Genomic DNA, 21710 nt, shown 5'->3' with positions numbered 1-21710 from the left:
CAAAAAATCACCCGCGTTCAACGCCGGTCATTCAACATTGTCTGTTTTTACAGAGAGAGTGATGGTGTCGGTGACTCTCGAGTCCACCACACAAACACACTCCCATTACCCTCCCATTACCCTTCCTTCCATTTGATTTTCCTTAGCAAAATATACTCCTGACCTCCGCATAGGTGGGTCTCTCGGGAGTCAATCAGACACTTAGGCAGATGATTGTGGCTCGGACAGTGAGGGGGCGGCCCAAGAAGTCCTCCCAGTCCCTTCGAGGGAGGCAGTTGGCAGTCTGCTGCTCCCGTCCGGCCGATCTTAGTATTGCCTCTGCCATCACCGGCGGGCCCGCGGCGGCCGTGACCCTGGGGACCGGCATGTCTGTCCAGGCTCCTCTGGGCAAGAGGAATCCGACAAGACAGAGGCAATGGGTCGAGGTGGCCTTTAAGCCATCCTATGCGTCGCATGCCTGAGCTGAGAGCACTGCACGACACATGAGGTTCATGGTTTTATCTGGTGCTACCAATTTTTGAAGAACGCTCAAGGAGAGCTGGCCATGCACCACTAGAAGCAGAGGGCTCTTACACACTGGAGGGACAGCCACCGATTTTTTCTCTCTGGTGACCAGTGACAGGAGCCGAGGGAATGGCCTGAAATTATGTCATTGGAACAAGCTCCACAGGGAAGTGGTCACAGCACTAAGTTTGACAGAGTTTAATAAGCGTTTGGACAACGCCCTCACGAGGCACACGGTGTGTTTCCTGGGGCTGTACTGTGCAAGGCCGGGAACTGGACTTCGGTGATCCTTGTACGTCCCTTCCAATTCAGTATATTGTATGATTCTATGATCTTCCTCCTGCTCTGACGAAGCGGGGTGGGGACCATCTGCCAAGCCGGGTCCTGGCCCTCGCCATGACCCGAGCCTCGGTTTTAATAGCTCCTGGGCTCCTCGAAACCTAATGTGTGCACTCTTATTTCCGTGGCATCGAGCCCCTCCGCCAGCCTCGAATAAGAACATTAGAGGAAAGGTCTCATCGCACGCTCAGACAGCCCCATGTGCACTGGCAAAGACTTCTCCCTTGTGAACGAGCAGGGATGTAAAGCTAGCCCTGAGCAGATGTTCCAGCAACGAGACTCGCTCGTAGAAAAAGCCCCGTTCTTCCCTGCCGCCTCATTCCTGTGCTCCCGGCGCTCACTCGCTCCCGCCTCCCCGGGCCTGCCTGCGCGGCCCGATGACCTCATCCTCGGCATGTTTGCCATTACGCTTTGAGTTACCCAACCATTTTTTTTAAAAATTAAAAAATATAAATTGCTGCTTTGTGAGATCAAAGTAACGATTTCTGGTGCATCTGGAAACTGGAGAAAAAAATTGGAGCAGCAACAGTTGCACAACTTCAAAGTGTTTTTTAACAATGATTTTTCTCCTTCCTCTCCTCCCCAATCTTTCAAGCATCAGATAAGACAATGGGATCCGTGGCTGTTTTCCAAAGAAATAACCTGCCTAAAGGGCCACACAAAATCTCAAGTAGACAGGAAACACCTTACACGACTTTCTTCTTTCAATCAAATAGAAGTAATGGGAGACTCGTCTTTCTACTAGCCCAAATCCCGTCGCTACTAAACGGCGTCTGCGGATTGTGTTATAACGTGTAGGGAAACGAGTTTCAGGCACGGTCTGCCATTAAGTCTTTTTCTTTTATAGAGATTTCTAACAACCCAACACATGCCCCGTATAACACAGCAGCAGAATGTAACCCAATAACTTGCAGGGAAGGAGCAGAGGGCGGCGGCGAGGGGAAGATTTCACCAGCAGACACCCTCGGGCTGACAGGGGATGCAGGACATATAGAGAAACAGGTCCCGGGAGAGGAGAGAAATGGTTATTTGTTGGGATATGCCTGCCCCGGTACCGAAGCGATCGTGGAACCCAAGAAGGGAGAAGAGAGGGTGGGGAAACGGCGGCCTCCTTAAGCCCCGCTCCCTGCCGCTGTCATTTCTTCGGGCGCTCCGTGGCCTTCAGTGCCACCTGTTTAGTGTTTCCAAAGAGAAACACCATGACATGTTCCTTCCCTCCTCCCACCTTCTCCCCCGAGTCCCTTAAGCCCCTGGGTCGGTGCGGGACGATGCTCGCAGCGAAGTGCTGAGGCCGTAAGGGATAAGCCCGCAGAGACGGCGGCTCTAATGGCTTCGACCCTGCGTTCCTGACCCAGAGCCTCCCTCACACTTGTCCCTTTTGCCCCTTTAACGACTTCAGGACCGTGCCTTTGAACTTGGAGCAGAGAAGAAACCCCCGTGGGCTAGGTGGTTTCCTACGAAAAGGAAAAAGCCGATCGCGACTCCTCAGTGTCAGGAGATGTATCTGGAGCCTCGGAAACAGAAACCTTCGCGAAGTTTTTGAAGTTAATTGACAAGAGTAGGAAAGCAGAGAGGGAGAAGGAGCCGCGGAAGAGAAATGGCAGCGCTTTGTCATCTGCTTGGGAAAGCAAGGGCAGTTTCCTCTCGTAGCTAAAAAGGCCGAGCTGAGTCAGAAGGAGCGAAAAAGCCGTGCACGGCCCGGTCATGGGTTCTGGGCCTTTGCATGCAGTTCTGCTGGCGATCCTTCCCCTACCAAAGCCTACTGCACCGGCGGTGGAGCTGCGCGATCCTCAGCTCTACTTCGTGGTCGTGGCCTCGCCCGTCGCCTCCCCTGCCGGCCCGGGGGACCCCGGCGCAGGCCCCGCCGGCAGATGTGACACCTCTGGGTCACGCTTTCCCCTCTCCACCCTGACAGTGGGCATGCGGGTCGGCCTGCGCAGTGCAGGCTTTACCGAGCAACTTTTATTGTAGCTGCATCTTCTCTGGTTTTCGCATTGGGTTTTACTCCTTGTTTTGATTTTAAAACGCATGGCTCGGGCGGACGCCGTCTAGCCGGTGTTACGCGATTAATTCTCTTTGCGGCTGCAAAGATTTGCAGGCTCCCCATCCCCTCTTTGGGTTTCACAACCAATCTCCGGTGACTTGGTTTCCAGGTCTGCACGGTGCGGCTTATAAGCGATGCTTCAAAGGCTGCCTTTTCGTTTTAACGTCGGCGTTGGAAAACAGGTTAAGCGAACACCTCCCACTCCCCGAGAGACCGTCACGGCGAACAAGCCCCAAAGCCTCTCTGGAGAGAATACACCTCGGCGGCACCACATGAAGCGTGAAGACCTGGTGTCCCACCAGCTGTCGGGAGCTTTACAGCACAGTCTCCCATGGTTTGCAGCCGTAAACCCGTGCGGAGCTGCAACAGGAGTTCGACTCTTCAAACTTTTGAGCACTCCCTACAAATAGTCACCATAAAATACTACAGAACAAACGTTTCAGGATCGGGATCTCCGGAGCCGGAGAGCTTCCCTCCTAGACAGTTTCACGGCTAAATGCCGAGTGGCTCATCCTTTCGGAGAGCACCTTTTCTTCAGCTCATTGCTATATTCCAAAATATGTCTGTCTAGAAACAGAGTTGGGTTGGTGGTATTAACTCTTCTGGTCCTCTAATCCTGATATGTTATCTCGAAAATGTTCATCTCTCGTTTGTAACGGCACATACAGCATAAAATAGGGGGGAACTCTAGCGGGGTATACTATTTCAGAAATCAGCTCATGTTTATTTCCGGAGAAAAAACCTTCAAACAACAACAAACCAATCAACAATAAAGCACAAACCTATTTCAAATGTGTCTACAAGATCAGTGTTATCTCCTTTCACATAATCAGGCGTTGACACCTCGTTTACACGCTGCCGCGACATTTCCTTGAGAGAAGCCCTCTGAATTTTGAGTGCTGTGATTGGGTTTTGGTTTGGGGGCCTTACGCGTTCAGGAGGGAAATGGGTTTTTGTCTCATTACTGAAGTAAGAACGAATTCAAGGGAGCTTGAGGCTAAACTCACCCAAAATAAACCGAAAAGGTCTGGATATAAACTTGAGTATTCAGTGGTTTGACCTGGGTTGTCTGCCCCAGAAAGTCCAATCCCAAAGGTAGATAGACGGACAGAGTAGCGGGCAGACACATGAACAGATTTTACGAGTTAAAAAAGGGAATTTGAATTCAGTCTAGAAGGGAGTGGCACAGTTCTGAGAGTGGAGCTCACTCGAATTCGTTTATTTGGATTGAAGTATACATCGCTTTTGCAGGCATTGGTTTGCTAGAAATAAAACTGCACCGACACTTCCCTGTCAAGTACAGAGGAAGAAGGAGAACGCGGAGTAAACTGTTCCTTATCAGCTGAACTTAAAAATCACACTCCAGACAAGACGGCCTGGCAGCTCAGACACTGCACAAAGAAGGGTCACAACCAGGGGCTCATACTCACCCGCTCTGCCTTGCCAGCGGGTCGTGTGGAGACAACACTTGTAGATGCCTTCAAAGAGAAACCAGGCAGGGACACGGCAGACTAACGCATACACACACACACACACACACACACACACAGAGGACGGTTCCACCTCCCACCCCACACACACAGAGTGACACACGCGGCGTGAGAGGCAGGAGAGCCCCTGGGTGCAGGCTGCATGCTGGGATAAGTTTCGGGAGCTGCGCGAGGAGCCCTCGCAGCGCCGCTGCTCTCTTGGGGCCACGAAGAGGGGCGATTTGCTGGGGCTCGGCAGCGAGATTTTGTTGGCCGCGGGGTTCCCAAATATGCCTTCCCAGGCGGGCAGCCCCCGGCTCTTTCAGAGCTCCGAGGAGGCCGTACCTGTTTGGTGGCTGCGGGCAGGCTGCCAGGCAATTCCCCCCCTCGATTGCCCTTTGCCTCCACCCCTGCAAGGTACGCCCGCGCTGCATGCGAGACCCACGCCCACAGCACTCCCGACTCTGTACGCATCCTCTTATAAGCGGCTTTGTACCTTCTGTATTTTTCCTTTATATGTTTTTCTTTTTTCACACCAGCTCTTAACTCTTATTCGTGATCCATTTGCCATCACAATTGATCACTCCGTGCTTAGCCTATTTTCAGCAACAGCAGCAACAAATTTTCAGGGAATTTTTAGCTCTGTCTTAAGGATAGGCTCACTTCTTCGGAATCGGCATTTGCCCTAGACTTTGTTTAATCTCTCTGCCCAAACAGATTTCCCGAAATATCCTATACTATTGCAGACCCTTAGAATGTGCAAGGAGTCGAATATGTATAAATACTCCTTTCTCGGCTCAAAGCTGCTCAGCTCTCAAAAATCAGGGCGAAAAAACTAAAACATATGTGTACAACGCCACATTCTGAATTGCACTATAAGATAAAGAGCTTTGCCGCACTGATTCAATGGAATTCATTAAAACGAAAGACCGTGAAGATTATATCCGTATTTGGGAGGCAAATGCTTGTTTTGAGAATTTATTTCGGACACAATAACGCCTGGCGAGAGTTTGCGAGGCACTATGATGTATGCACCTCAGCCGCCCGAAATAAGGGGTTGAAAAGATAGTCGGTAGAGCTGATTCCTGGGACCTCGGGAGAAGATGGGTGCGAAGACTCCCCACTCGGGATGAGGACCAGGAGGGCAGGGGAGAGAGACCAGCTGCTCCGAGTCGCAGGAGTGATGCACTACCCGCCCTCTGCATTGCAGCGCCGAGGGCTCCAGCACACGGAGCCTCAGCCGAGACCGCGGGGGCATCAGCAGGACTAGCCAGGCTTCGCCGAGAGAAGGATGAGCAGAGGGATTTATCTACGGCAACTAACGCTGCACCCTGCACGGAATGGTGCTGGACTCTCAAGTCTTCATTTCTCGAAACGTACCAACTCACTAATTGTTTTCTATGTTCTTTCCCCTCCTAAACTGGTTTTCGTTGTAGGGAAGTTTCTGTAATTTTCCCCGCGGAGATGCTTAAAAGACCGAGCACTGCAGCCCGCCGCTGTTGCCCTCCCCCGCTTCCCCACGCACGTTGTCTCCGGGGTATTTCCACTAATTCCAAAGTGTTCAAACTGTGGGCAATGATACATGACAGGGTGCTCGCTAACTGGCAGATTTATTCCCTGCCTCAGCAAAACTCACTCGCTTTGGCCGAAAGAGGATGAAGGCAATCATTGCCTTGCATTAAGCCTGCCTCGAAAGTCCCTGTATGGGGATACAGAGGCGTGAGATTCTGCCCGCCCACGGGCTTGGGGCCCGAGGACGACAGCAGAGGTGAAGGGCTCCGGATTCGCCCCTTCCTCCATCACCTCTCCCGTCACGCCGGGGCTTGGAGACTTGAAATACTCCGACTCCGTGGAGGCGAGGAGATGCAGGACCACTGGAGATTTAGCATCGCATTGCCAGTCTGAGAGGGGCTCAAGGTTGGGAAACACAGGCAGGATCAGAAGTGGCTTTCCAAACCCCACGTCTCTGCTTTTATTCCGAAGGCATATTTAGCTAGCCCCAGTAGAGGCGGTGGGGAACGAATAAAGCCAAGAAAGAGGAAAAGGTCGTGTATTAGAGCTCATACTGCAATGAAAGAAGGCTGGTAGATTCTCTCCTCGCTGCAATTAGCAGGATCAGGTGTATTTTGTCCTGTCGCTCCTATTGTGGAGCCTTGAAGACCAAGCAATGAAAGGTTTCCCGGACAGCGTCAGAACGCTTCTCTCTCTTTCTCCACGTTACGAAAGTGGCGGCTTGGGCCAATCTTCGGCTCGTCTCGTATTTTTCGTGTTAAGGGAAACGGGGAGGGCTTAGTAAATAACTCCCGATGAGCAGATATGACCGACGCTGCACAGTTACCCTCACGTATGTTTTTAACCACTTGGCTATTGACATAATCCCCAGCCTCCGGCTCGCTTGAGAGTAAGAGCTGGGGAATAATCGTCGGGAGAGGGACGGACCGAGAGGGACTCGAGTCACACTCCTTTCCCCTGCACAACTTCACCATCCCGAAAAAGGAACAGGGGCTGCCCCTTTTCCTGCTCTGAAATCTAGTGGAGGTTGAAGAAAGAGACCTTCCGGAAGCGGAGGTGTCGGGATAGCCTTCAGTGCTGGGGCTGTTTCGTGAAGTAAGCAAGCATCGTCCCGGAGGGAGAAAGGGACAGAATAAGGGGCTCGGAAAGGCCCTTGACGCACAACTTGAGCATCAGAACGCCTCCTGTTTGCTTTTTAACATTTGGGAGCCCAGAGGCTACGGGGAGCTCGGGAACACAGTCCAGTCCCTGTGCAGAGCCGCGGCACCGGGCTGATGGGACACTGCGCACTCACCCTGCAATACGGGCTGCGCCGGGCTCACTCCCCCGAAGGGCTAGTTTGAAAGCCTGAACTGCATTTCCTTGCACCCGCGGAGCTCGGAGCCCGCTCCCTCGCCCCCGTCAGAGCAGTGGGATACAGGCAAAACAGCCTAGGGCTCCGTGTCACGAGAAACCAGGGTCCTGGGCTGGGAGCAGGGGATGATGCGTGTACCCCCCTCCCGCAGCCCCCGGGCTCGCGGCTGCCCCCTGGCGCCCTTCGCCGTGCACTGCGCTCCCCCGCCCGCCGGGACCCCCGCGGGACGCAGCTCCTTCCCCCCAATGGAGGCCGAGCAATGCTCCCCACCGCCGCTTAACTCCTGCAACACCTTCCCTGTCAAACCAGTTTTCTGCGCTGGCTGCCAGTTTCGAGGTGGGGAGCGGTGGGAGTCCTGCAACAACGGCAGACAGGGGCGTCCACCGTAGGGATACCCTCCTGCAGTGCGAGGCCCAAGAGCAGAAGAACTAGCTCCCTAAAAAAAACAGAAAACCCCACCAAGGCCCAACCCAAACTATTTACTATTCAGGAAATTCAGTAATTTTTCCCCCCCTCCCTGTAGTGGCATTACCCTTCTTTTGATATCAGATCCTTGCAGAGGCCCTTGCATTCAAGCTGCAAGGAGGAGACAAAGATTAAGGAGCTGCAGTAGAGATTGTGGTGTAAGTTTCTTTTGGGACCTTTTCAGGCATTTTGCAGCAGAACAAAGAGTATCAAGTTAGAAAGCAATAGCCTGCAGGTTTCTGTAAAGCAGACAACTTTGATGCTTTCACTGGATGCGTTATTTATTACTCTGTACTGAACTGTCTGCCCTCCAGCACTTTTCACTATATTTATTTATGCCACAAGCACCACTAACAGAGCATCTCAGGAAGAAATACTGTAACTCAGTGCCAAGTGAGGGCATCTTCAACTGGAAGGCTGTGAATGCTTGACAAATATTAGTTTAGCCTCCCAATATCTGTGTAATGGAGTCTCCTATGCCTCATTCATATTGAGGAAACTGAGGCAAAGCACAGTTAAGCAACTTGCTCAAATGCATCAAAGAAATAAAAAGTAAAATAAGTTTTTAGACTTTCTTTGCTTAACCAAAGAGCAAAACTCTTCTGTGCAGAAGAAATTGTAAAAGAACAGCATACTGCAAGGCAGACAACAAAGACCAAAATCACATTAAAAACAACATACCCAAATAGCCTTGCTGATGCACATTGCATTGTTTTCTATGAAGCTGTAGCAAAACAGTCTATGAAGCTGATAGGGAATATTGTCATTTGCAGCTACATTGTCATCTGCAGCTACATTACCTTTTTTGATTTCAAGAGAGGTAACCTTACAGCATCTGCTAAATCTCAGGCCACCTAGAGATCTCCCTTGACAAACCACCCAGCATCTACTGAAACATCCTCATAAACCACAAAGACAACATTCACACTTCAGCTAACCCATCTCCTCAAAGACAAGCAGAAGGTAGGGTGAAGCCCTTTGAGTCAGGACCTTGTTGGCTTAAATAGAAAACAATGAAGTATCTACTCCTGCCAGCCTGTGATGCTGGTAAGCAAAGTGGATTAAAATAGCAGCGATGCCCATCACCTCAATTTGTTGTCAAGCTTTACAGATATATTGTAACTCTGAAGTCTATTTTAACAACTCTGTTTGTCTGTAGGAACTAAGCCCATTAGAAGTAAGTCCCCTGCAAACCCACATTTCATCTTCAGGGAGCCAGGAAAACCCACATAAAAGTCAGGAACACATCTGAATTCACGTAACCAAAGCATGGGTAAAGCTGGAAGGGATCACAGAGGGTCACCTGATCCAACCTCCCTACTCAACATTGTTGTCCTCAAGCACATTGCACAGGATTGCATCCAGAGGGTTCTTATGTATCTTCAGTGAGGGACACCACAGCCTCTCTGAGCAATCTGTTCCAGTGCTTGGTCACCTGCACAGGAAAGAAGTTCTCATGTTTAGATGGAACTTCCCACATTCCAGTTTCCGCCTGTTGCCTCTTGTCCCATTACTTGGCACCACCAAGAAGAGCCTGGCTTCATCCTCTTGCCCATCCTCCCTTCAGATACTTACAGACATTGAAGTCCCCTCTCAAACATCTCTTCTTGAGGCTGAAGAGGCCCAACTCTCTCCGCCTTTCTTTCAAAGAGATTCAAGATCTTGATACCGCCATATCCTTGGGCCGTTTTGGTAATGGTTATTAAACAACAAAATGATACTTTCCCAACAGGTCACACCAACCCTGCACAACCTGTGGCCTTTATGAAGCACAGGTAGTAAATTGATCCACTTCAGAGTTTCCTTCTCTGGGTTCATGTTGCTGAACATAAGCCAGGAGTGTTACAGTTTGGATCAATTGTCTAATGGCAGTAGCAATCCTCTCCAACAAGCAAGGCCCTTCTTACTTGTCTGCCAGCATGCATGCCAAGGGAAAGTGCTGCCTCTGAGACAGCAATGGGTTTAGTTGTTCGTGTCCAGTGCATTCAGCCTGTGACTATACAGAAACTCCCATGCTTCTTGAGAAGTATTCTTGATGTGATGGGGAGAAGCCTTCTGTGCACCAAAATGATAGTTAAAACTATGGTCCTTTGAGATGCCTTGTATATGTGGATTCCACGTATGCCCCAGGAACATACAACTGATTAGTTTAAGAGACACAACCACTGAAGTTCAGGATTACCTCTACACATCTTGCTTCTTTTTGGAAGAAAAAAGCATAGCCTCCATTTAGGAGCAAGAATCTCAGGAGTAACTTTATGACCAGAAGAGCTGGAGGGCAGGACATGCCTCTTCCCCCCTGAATATCCGCATAATTTTAACCTTGAGGACGTGCAGTTTTGTCAGTAAGAGAAAGTTGATGAGAACTGTCTAAAAATAATGACTGCCACTTACAGTTTACATTTGGCCTACAAGCTTAAGCAGAAAATTGCTTATTCTCCCATTCTTGCTGTAGGAACATCTGCCAGATAGGCCATAAAGGAGTAAGTGTGGGCAGAGCAAACTCCAACCCACTCATAGATCTTTTCTGGCTTGAATACTCAAGAGGCACTTATTGAAATCTTTGCTATTCATTCAGCAAACACCATGAAGAGAGACTTGAAATACATCTGAAAAAGATGCGGGTAAGTTTCACGTGTCTTTAGCTTAACAATTTCTTTCCATAAGTCTTGGGGCATCAGGAAAGAAGTTTTCACCAAAGATAGCAGAGAACATAAATTCAATGTTTCAGAGGTTTCATTAATTTTATCAGCATGTAACCATCATTTCACACTGTTGGATGACAATAAAGTAACACCAAACAGAAATGGAACCGAGAGTCATAGATACAACAGCCTGTAGGACAAGTGACACTGTCCACTCAGAATCTTGTCTGTGCTTTGTATAACCCTAAGTCCCCACCTGAAAAGTGAGCATCTGTTTTCAGAATGGTTTAGGATCCTGAGAGAGATGTGGTACTACCTTGGAGTATGATAAGCTGTTACTTTCCACCTGTAAAGGTTAATCCAGTAACCCTTCATAGTAGACTCACAATGTCTTTACATTATTGTATCAAGGAAGCAGATGGCTTATTTTATGCCACATTCAGCAACATGACTTCTCATGTCAGCTGTATGAATGAATCTGTGCTATCATAGGCTTTATAAACCAGGCTTTACAAGCATGCTGTTACTCCCAAACATTTAATAATCTTTAAAGATTTCAGTTCTGGAACTCTTGCCCTGACATTTCATCTTGCAGATACAGCAAAAATAGCACATGTGGAACTGATTGAGCTTTCTGGTATGGCACACATTTGCTGTTCCTGTCTCACAGCCATGCTGGAGTGGTGAGAGCACAAGTGACATTAAGTTCAGTGCTTAGCTTCATGTTCACAAGTGGCACAAGATCACTCATGTAGTGGATAATCTCAACTTCTGTCATGGTGTTCTGTGACAGCAATTTAACATAGCAGCAAAAATATCTTCCCAGATGTTAAACTGTTTATTGTACCTGGGCACACATGCTCATCCCTTTGTGCAGGAGGTTGGTATTCAGTTTTATACAAAATAATTATGAAAACAAAGCTGCTCCCTAAAAGTGCAATGATCAGTGAATCTTCTGTTTTCATAATAGTGCAATCTACTGTTGCAGGTAGAATGATTTCTCAGAATAAATACTCATCTGCCAAACCTTTCATTAGTGCAACACACAAAATGACAGAAAAGACAGTGAGAATCAGAACAGAATCTTTTGTGGCAATAAATTTTTGATTCCTTCAGCTGTCACCCAGACAGGACTAGGCGATAGAAAGCTTGATTGGGAATTCAAAGTTTAAGAGAAATCTTCTCTCACAGCCTAGTGAGTTAAAAAAAATCCCCAAAACCAAACCAAGACACAAAAGCTTTCATTAGATCAATTAATGTCACATATGATTACAGCTTTGTTGCAATATTTTCCCCAAAACTAGCTGATGCAACCAGTAGAATCCCAGTATGTAAAGGACTTCTGAATTGATGAGACATGTCGGGGTCCTTCCAAGGCTTTTGACTACACAATACACTGTCACTCTTCTTGCAGCTACTGTCAAGTTTACCCCAAAAGAATGAACAGATCAAATAATTTAAAGGAAATTACATGGTCCAACACAGCAGAAAGAGGGTTTGTTTTCCTGTCAAGAACAGATAATATATTTCCTGAACAGAAAAGCTTTTCCACCAGACTCTCTATGCCAGCTTGCTGTTTCTCTCTGTGAAGCAGTCAATCAGACATAAACAGTTTATGTTTAGGGAGCATCCAGGAACTCAAATGCAGAGATCAAAATGGTGAAAGATCATCTGTTGTCCTGAACATAAATCTAACCAAGCTGGACCACTGAAAGAGCACGCTCATTAGATTCAAGACTCAAACCCGCCGGGGTCCATATTGTTGCTATTACCAGAACCACACACAGACCTTCTCTGAGTTTTGTCATGATCCTTGAGCCATATGGATATGCAGAATGTGCATCAGAGCAGTAATGAAATATATGAGTGAGTCATTCAGAATGGAGCTCTGGCTCTTATTGATCCTACAGCAACTACTGAAATTGGTACTGTAGCTTATAAATAATAAACTGTTTTGTGAAATCCCCATTTCGGGAAAACACCCAAAGGCTTTAGATCCGAGGATTAGATGTGGCTTTGGTTAATGGTTTCCAAACAGATTTCTGCCATCATAAACATCTAGCAAACTGTGGAGACCAGAAAAGTTAAAAGATTCATGTTATAGTACAGTCCTCAATAAATCAGATTCAGAGTTCCTATTATGATGACATAAAAGCTTTCATTAGAAGTATTTACTGCTGTGCTGTTGTCAGGCCCTGACCAAAGATAAGAAAACTTCTGCTTTGATAACCTATGGTCCCAAAACATTCAGATGCAGGTCAGTCCCTAAGGATCCCATTTCACTGCCCTTCCTTAGACTTCCAGCTCACTCTTATGAAGGCCTTAACCTTCAATGGATGCAAACATAACCTTGAGGAGTTTTGCTTAAATTGTCTGTAGATAAACACACATCAAATCAGAATTATGCACAAGGCCTTTTGGAGAATAGGAGAAGCCAGATCACAGTGTTTAAAAACTGAGCATACTTCAACCACATAAAATTCCAGTATAATGCACAATATACAGGCATTTCAGTTATTTGAGGCAGGAATGTATACTGGACAGTGTCAGAGTTAATTTATGAGGCTAATCATAATTTGGAGTCTCTGCTGAAGAAAACATTGTTCTCAAATTTAAAAATCTCAAAAACTGAGAGCACCGAACTCAGACTCACTCAGCATCTTCTGATAAGCAATGACTTCCAAGGAACCACTGACCACAAAGATAAATGTCTCAAGTGTATAAATGTTTCAGTTACATCTTTGCAAATTATTCACTGTGCAGTTGCCCTTTTATCTCTAAAGGTAAGTGAAGCTTACCAGGAGATGTGATGTCTGACACTGCAGATCCCAACCATTACATATGTACTTCATATGCACTAACATACAGGAATGGCAAAAGAAGAAATTTTGAGACTAAGATACAAATTACTGCACATATTTGAAATAAAGGACTGTTGTTTCAGCTTCCTTTTCTTCAAAGAGTAACACAGTGAGTCATAAGGATACCTCTCCACCTTTCATCTCTTCTTTCTTCAACTAGGAAAGATGTATTTGAACCTTTTTCTCAGCCAGTCCTGGGAGAGTGCCTTACAATGACTTCCGCAATACCACAGCCTGTATCAGTAGTGGAGCTGGGATCAGGTGGGTTCTTCTGCAGAAACTCCCCACTGCTCCCACCTACTGCACTTCACTTGATATTCCAGAGAGGTCTCAAGGAATGTGATCTGGGTAAAAATAAACATGAAAATGCATTTCAGGAGTGCATCTACTGCACTCCAGATGCAAGCAACCAGTAAATCTCCAGCATACTGCACTAGAGTTCCTGTGAAACAAGTAATTCTGAAATATGTAGCATCAAGCCCTCTCCAACAACTGTTCTCTAAACAGCTTCTCTAATTCATCTGCACTACTTTGTTAATGTAAACGCTGTCACAGAACACCACATAGAATGGGTGCTTCCAAAAATGTTCCGAAGAGGAAACAAGGAGGTAGAAGAAGAATAAAGAGATCAGAATAGCTTGAAATCAAACAACTTTTAATGCGAGTACTGCGCACATATTGCTTCAAGCTCAGCTTCTTCCTGCCAAACTCTTCCGAGACATGAAGCAAAGGGCTCAAGAAATGCAAAGAGGAACCCAGGCTTGGTTTTTTTTGCAGAAAAGCCATGCTCTAAGAAAACTGAAATAGGCAACAGATACCTGCAAACATCTACATTGTGATTATTTCACAGAGCAAATAGAGCTTTTATTTTGAGAATTCCTCCACAGGAGCAACTAAAAAAGCTAAGTCAACCATCAGTAGGTGAACATACTCATTTTACAAAAGTTTAATTTTCCTGAAGTTGAAAAAACAGGTGTATTTCCTTACTTGAAGGAAATAGGTCAGGAAAGTAAGGTTTGTTTGACTGATGGGATAAAGGGAAGCCCCCCCTCCCAATAGATTATTGAATTAAAAAGAGACAAATTAGGGAATTTGTTTGAAATACTGCTAAATATGTAATGCATTAAAGCCCTACAACAAAGAAAAGGCTCTTTTGAAGTTTTTCTCCTGCTTCACCGACATGATTTTCTGAAAAAATCTGTTTTGGAAAGATTGCTCAGAATAGTTTTAATAGAAAACCAGAACTGCCTGTTGATGTTATTCCCTTCCATGAATGCTCCTATTCCCTTTCCACTGCAAAGAAGGTGTGTTGAATGGTAACCCTATATGTTAGGTGATTTGAGTATCAGAAGTGGAAAGGCACCTTGAAGCTATGATTTATCTTTTGAATATATTCTCCTATCTTTGCTAGTGAAAAAAGAGGTACAGATAGAAACTATTCAAAGATTTTCAGTCTCTTCATGAGCCCTGTTTTAGCTTCTCTTAAGGAAGGTATTGTGGGACCTTTGCAGAAGCCAATCCATATTGAACCGTGCCACTGCAAATACTTTATGCCAAGTCAGTATGCAGCAGTAACTGTGTGTCTTAATTTTTTGTCTTAGTTTCCATGCAGACTAATGCAGCTATTAAACACTGACAAATGTTTTGTAAAACTACCTAAATATGCACAGCTATAACTGTGCCCCTTCCTAATCTGCTACAACCTTATTTAAAACCAGGGACAATTACTGAATATACTTATTCTTTCCAGAGGACATTACCTTGGACTTGTCTATACTGAGTTTGGTTTCTGATCATTCTGTCTCCATCCATTCTGCTTCTCTAGTCTTGACTAACTTTAGAAACTCTGTCATCATCAAGTTCTTCCATGGCAGTTCTCTTCTTGAGATCCCTAACAAATAAACCAGGTCTCTGCACGGATCTGGACATGTCATTTCTCAACTTCATGCTATGGAAAATTAAATATTTCTTTCTGAATCAACTCACTGTAATTAAGTAAATAGTGAATTCTTAAAAAACAAACAAACAAACAACTGCCCTATGCAGAAACATCTCCTCCTCCTCTGGTTTTAGTAGCTCAGTAAGAGCTGCAATCCTTCATGACAAATGCCACAGGCATATAATGGTTATGAGCTGCCAGAGCACAGGATTAACTCAATTTACATTACAGTATAGCAATTTCATACACAGCACCATGAAGTGTAATGATACAGTTAAATACACTGGCACAGGACCAGCAGCTTTCATTACCTTTTAACATGTACTACTATCCTCTCTTCAGAATGTGGTGTCTCATTTTGGCAATTCCCCCATGCCACACATTCCACAACAAGTACCATGGTCTGTGGGTCCCAGTCTGTGGATCTTGTGCAGCCTAAGATCAGTGCATGCTAATACTATTCTCCCACAATCAGGCCTTCTTGAGGCTCAGTAATGAAGAGTTCATAAAGATCTATTTAACTTCACTCTGGCTCTGAATTCGGAAAATTGCATCAAACAAACAATTTTGTAAACTTTATAAAAAGTTCTTTGATTCTCAACCTAAGATTTCTTTGAATCATGATTATCTCTTCTCTACACCTTTTCTAAAGCAATCCTAGACTTGATGTTGAACTGAAAATCCTGAAACTCTCTGCTAAACAAATCAGCAGGCGGAACAGGAGCAGCTGAATCACATAATTTGTCACTGAAGTACTTTGGACCTCACCAGCATTATGACACAGGTGGCAGAAGTGAAATTCAAATCCATTTTCTGGATTCTTTGGAGTGACTATGAAAGAAGTCATCAAGCACAGCATCCAGTGAGTTTTAGAGGGACACACTGACTCCCTTCACACAAACTATTTAGATTGAAGTCACACTGAATTTGAAGACATAATAGGGAAAAGCAGTTAAGTTCTCTCCTCATCACCCTGAGCATTTATTTATAAGTCTCTGCTTTTATTCTGGTTTTCCAAAACATGTTCAACGACCATATCAAAGCTAAGTAAGTCCCAATGGTATGAATTATCCATCTGTAACAAGATTACATGCACAGCTAAGTATGCTCTTGAAAGGATTACAAATCTTCGTTCTGATTCTGGTCACCTCACCCATAGTTCAGCTTCTTGCAGTGGCCAATGGAAAAATCCCAAACTCCATATAGGCTTTTGCACAATTTCTTTGTGAATTGTGATTGCTTTCTGCCCTCCCTCTTTGACTATCCAAGCAAGTTTTTAAGGATGGTCCCACTGGAAATATGCACATTTTTTAAAGAATCACTTTCAACATTCTGCTTGGATCTTCCAAGAAAAAAGCTTTAGTTTCAAACCAAAATGATTAATAATTAATAAATTATTTTGTTACAAATAACAAAATGTCTGTCCCATGATCCAAAAGTCCTTGCAACTACTCAGCAGCTTCTATTGAAATCCCACCAGTCTTCTTATTTCTTGATAGATGGGAGCAGCCAGTTCTTTGGCTTTCTCTGCTCCATCCTCTAAAACCTTTATCAGATAGGACTTGTCTTCCTGGAGTTTCTTGATTTCATTCCTGATAGGTGCAAATTTTTGAATAACTGACTCTGCTACCACCATTTTGTAGTGAGCAGTGTCGAGACCAGTGGCTTGGTGCAGCACTTCTTTGATGCTAAGCCCTGTTACTGCAGCATGAATGGACACCAGATTGGAGACACCAGGGCGACTGGCTGGGTCATAGGTCACCTCAGAGGTAAAGTCAGTCACAGCTTTGCGAAACTTCAGCACTATTTCATCAGGGCTGTCTGCTATGCTAACAGTAGCTAACTTCTGTGGGTCTGACTTGGACATCTTCACTGCTGGATCTCTGAGGGATTTTATTTTCTTGGTTGTACCTTAAAAAAAAAAGAGTAATTATGAATGCAGACAATGGTTTCTTACAACAGTTGATAAAAACACATGATGAAGCTCTTTATTCTTCCTCAAAAATGAGTTGTGTGCACAATCACTTATGCACTATTTATTCCTTATGGCCTTAGAAGGAAGCCACCTTTCCCCTTCCATAAACTGACTGAAATCTCCATCTCTCTCATTCTCACTAAGCAGAAACTTCTGCTGGGACTCCTCCTATTTTGTGGTTAACATGCTGATTTTCCCCCCAAACTTCTCCTTCCTTGTATTACTGGCACTGGGAACAAGTTACTTGGAGCGCATGGACTGCACATTACTGAAACATTCTGAGCAGTGGAGAAACAGATTAAATCCACAGGTAAAAAAGAACCCCAGAACAGTTTATCTCCTTACTTTGTGAAACTCTTCCACCCAAAATCTCTTGGTAATTCTCTAAATCTTAATAAAGGCAGTTATTAAAATTCTTTAACTGAACACTAACCACCTCTATTAGAGGTAAAGTACTGTTTAAATAAGAAAGGTTAGGGTATTGTACAAACTGCTAAAATATATGCATCTACATGAAATAGAATGGTAGCATTAGGGGAATATTGCAAAGTACTTTAACAGCATTAACTCAAACTGTTTCAGTCTTTCATCAAGAAACATCATTTATGAGTACATAAAGCATCACTGATCTAGAGAGTATTCGCACCAGTTGTTTTTAGACACCTAACACAGCCAATAAATTACCTGCATACTCCTCCCAGATGGCCTGTGTACTCAATGAAAGGGAAAGGGGTTTTCCAACATATAATTCAGACTGCCCCAGAAAGTGCTCCGTTCTGAACCACCTTTTGGCAAAGTCTGTCTCTTCTGTAAATTTGAAGGAGTCCACATAATTCCATCGCCTACAGCTAATGAGTCTGAACAGGTCCCTAACTTCTCCATTCATCTAGGATATTTTGTTGGTTTGCATATACTTATGAAATTATGAAGGAATGCTTTTCATAAGCAAAGGGAAATGTTCCTTTTTGTTTTGTTTTTTTTTCAAATTGAGCTTTTTATTTATTGGTAAACAGCATCACCTGCATCACAGGCTACAATCAGCTCTTCTTTATAATGCTTAGTATTCAACTGCTCATTAGAAACAGTAGTTTGCAATACCTGGTATTCTCTAAGCTCCACTTTAAGTCTAACACCATTTATGTCACTGAGGCTTGAAAATTGAGAAAGGTTTATTACTGCCTTTCTTTTCTAAGGTGAGAACTCCTTGCCCTTTTGGGGGCGAAGGTCTCTGCTGTGCATTCCTCTACATTACTTACAACAAAGATGCAATGCTTCTTCTTCGCCCAATTCTTCACGTTTCTTAACAAACATGCCATTTGTGCCATCTGACTCCTCCTCACCCCCCGGCCTATGACCTTACAGCTCAAAAATGGCTGAGAGTATTTTCCTTGTAAGTCTCCCTGAGTCTAAGATCAAAACTGGAAAGTCTTAAGCTCTGTAAGAGATATGTACTGAAATATGCAAGTATATATTAAACAACCTTTAAAACTTTTTGACCACTGTACCAATGAACCTACAGGCTGTTTAGTATGCTTAATGGACTCATCTACCACCTGGACATTGAAGAATTCTGCTTGCTTGAGGTCTCTGGTCTTCCTGCTTACAGGTCTCCTGAACTAGCAACATGGAGCAGAGACCCTACTCTTAAGAAGTCCAATACTCAAAGAGCAAGGCTGACGGGCAGCAGCAGAGTGCATCTGGCCCCTGGACTAGAATACCAGACGTCACACACATTCCTCTACCATGGATTTGTAAAGCCTTATGTCTATCTTGGGAGTTCAATTTCACAGCCCCCAGTCTCTTGTTGTCAGTTTTCAATTTTCCACTCCCTTAGCAGGAGTTCGTATCCTTTTCTTGGTCCCTGAAACTATTTACACAATATTCAAATCCATCTTCAGCCTTAAAACACAGTTAAGGGGGAAAAAATTAACCAAGACCAGCTCACTTAAAATGGCTTTGGGCACAGGAAAGAATTCTCCATATTTCTTGTTGAAATGTTGTGCTATATCTTGGGCTAGTTCCAGGTGCAGGACTTGATCTTCTCCAACAGGAACATGTGTTGACCTTTTAATAAAAGACAGATACAGGAAACTCAGCAAAGCTCTCTGGTTCTGCTGAAATGTTACTCAAGACTGTCACAGCCTCTGCCATGACTGAGGGTCAAACTGAGCCAAATGCTCAGTCCCAGCTAGACATGGGTGCTGTAGGGACAAGGTACAGAACTGACCATATCCCAGGATGAGTCTGCAATTTATGCTGAACTGAAGCACATCTCCCAAGGGCAAAATAGCCATTCATGAAAACATATGTGGCAAAGATACCTGTAAGAGCAACTCACTAAACTCAGCTCAAAGAAGCACTTTTGTAGTATCTCCTGCTGTCTCTTTGGAGATCAAAGAGAACGTGTTATAGTGTGCAAATAAAGTAAGAAAGATCTGCAAGGCATGAAGTGCAAGCCATTGTCATGTCAAGTTTCAGGAAAACATAACTGTTGTTGATAAGTTGGTACTGAGGATGTACCAAGGGAAGCAAAGAAGAGAGTGGTTCTTCCTCACGGGTCACCTTTCTATAAATATCAAGTGGGCCAGTGCCTCCATTGTCACAAGTGTTATCATTAGAGGATTAGAACTGTCAAAGGATCATTTAATCTTCTTTATTGAACTCAACTGCTTGAATACACTTCTGGAAGAACACACAATCTCCATCAGAGGACATGAGGAGGTGAAGAATCCATTACTTCCCCTGGTGATTCTTTCCCACAGTTAATCATACTTGCTAAAAATGTATGATTCTTTTAGATGAGGCTGACTTGAAATCTTGCCAGCTTTTGATTACTCTCCCATCCCCCAGCACATTTTTTTTTCTAAGGCTTGTGGGGTATGCAGTTCTGAATCCTGGATATATTCCAGAGTAAGAAAGTTCACTGTGCATCTTTTAAGTTCCCAGAAAATCTCAGTTCAACACGGTACTCTTTCCTTCCAATTCTGAATTACTGGGCTGACATCCAAGAATCAATTTGCCCACCTTTATTCCCCACCAAACAGTCAGCAAGGCAACCTAAAAACAATTACAGTAGCCAACAGAAAATCACAGTGGCCTATGACTAACAGAGAGAAAATCAAGTTACCATAATCAGTATACTTTAAGCAGGTCAGAAGAAATGTTTCCAAATGCCAAAACGGTTCCATATTCACAAAGTCTGCCACTAAACAGAAAATGTATTATCTCTTGATTTTTTTCTAATATTTCTGTTCTGGTGCTATTTTTACTCATTTTTGCCATATATTTATCTTCTGTCCATTTTTCTGTCCCTTTGATCCTTGGTTTATCTGAGTTAGTACTGGTCTTCCCCCTCCCCCAGCTCTAAATTCTTCTTCATGACTGCCACTCCCTTGCTGTGTTTGCATTTCTCCCTAATTCTTGTTCCTTATATATATTTTTACATTAAAACACTTATTATAAAAGATACTATGTAAAATTTCTTCAAAGTGAGAGTTTTTTTCTTTCACTCCTTGTTCTGTGCTCTGTGTGGACAACCTGCTGTTAATACACACAGTAGCAAACAAATCGCTGGCTTCACTAATGAAATACAAATCACATGATCTTATTAGAGATGGAAGAGATATACATGGTTGAGCTCAATCAAAAAAAAAGGTGATTTTGACAAAATTCTCTAAATTTCATCCTTAAAACAGGGCTTGACAATCAAATGTGACTCATTGCTAGGAAGATCATTATTATAGTCAAATTCATTCTGATTTTTGCTTGCTTCCCATTATTTTTAGTTAAAATTCAGGTAAATTAGAAATACCAACTATTGGTCTTCTAACAGTACTGTTTTCCTGTACTTTGATCACAGAAATGAAATTTCTATAGATACCTTTTTGTGAATTGACAACAGGCTAATCTGTTCTGTATTACTTCTCTGTCCCAACAAATACTCTCAACTTCCCTTCAGAACAATGCCACAGTACATATGCTCAGAACATAAAAATAATTAATACATAGTGCATTGTCTCTAACATTTACTCATTGAGACAGTTTAATCATATTAAGAAATACAACTAGTCACAACAATTTTGTATCAGCCAGGTTACAGGCTTAGGCATGCTGAGTCACCAGTCTCTCATTAGGGGCTATTTCCATTGTAGCACACAGTACACCACAGAGAAAACTGAACTGGCCCAGGTACTACAAAGTGCAGTCAATTACTCACCTTTTTTCATCAGTATGAATCAGCCTACACAGAATCCCATGCTAATACTGGTATAGTACACACAGACAGTTTAAGTATCTCTACAGTACACTGCATAAAATAAGCACAACTACTTTAAAAAATGCTTGTGTGTGTGAATATGTAATAAGTATAATTAAACATCAATCTGTTATAATTCCCTAAGAATTATTCTCAAGTAACCAGCTTTTTCTCTTTACAGCCCTGTCAGTCGCTTTTTAGCCACGCTAGACTTCAACCAGCCACTTGAGAGTCTGTCATCCATTTCCAACCTTCTGATCTAATCACACCCAGCTCCCCCACTTAATAAGTTAGCATGTTGACCTGACGAACATTCATTCTAATGTAGCTAAACAGACATTGCCCATG

General features: G+C 44.2%; 1 protein-coding gene across 2 annotated transcripts in view; it reads right to left on the bottom strand.

Moving 5' to 3' along the window:
* Nucleotides 1-10452: 10452 nt before the first annotated feature.
* The window catches only part of WARS2 (tryptophanyl tRNA synthetase 2, mitochondrial), a 46378-nt gene continuing 35120 nt past the window's right edge, over nucleotides 10453-21710 (bottom strand). For both annotated transcript variants that reach the window (XM_071559547.1, XM_071559556.1), the window contains exons 5-6: nucleotides 19053-19171; nucleotides 10453-17043 (exon numbers count right to left, since the gene is read on the bottom strand). In XM_071559547.1, the coding sequence (XP_071415648.1) occupies nucleotides 16595-17043; nucleotides 19053-19171 (568 nt within the window). In that variant the 3' untranslated portion in view covers nucleotides 10453-16594. The remainder of the gene's footprint in view (nucleotides 17044-19052; nucleotides 19172-21710) is intronic.

Source organism: Pithys albifrons, chromosome 1, assembly GCF_047495875.1.
Source record: "Pithys albifrons albifrons isolate INPA30051 chromosome 1, PitAlb_v1, whole genome shotgun sequence".
NCBI lineage: Eukaryota > Metazoa > Chordata > Aves > Passeriformes > Thamnophilidae > Pithys > Pithys albifrons.
The sequence above is the reverse complement of the archived record's forward strand: the minus strand, read 5'-3'. Positions and strand labels throughout refer to the sequence as shown.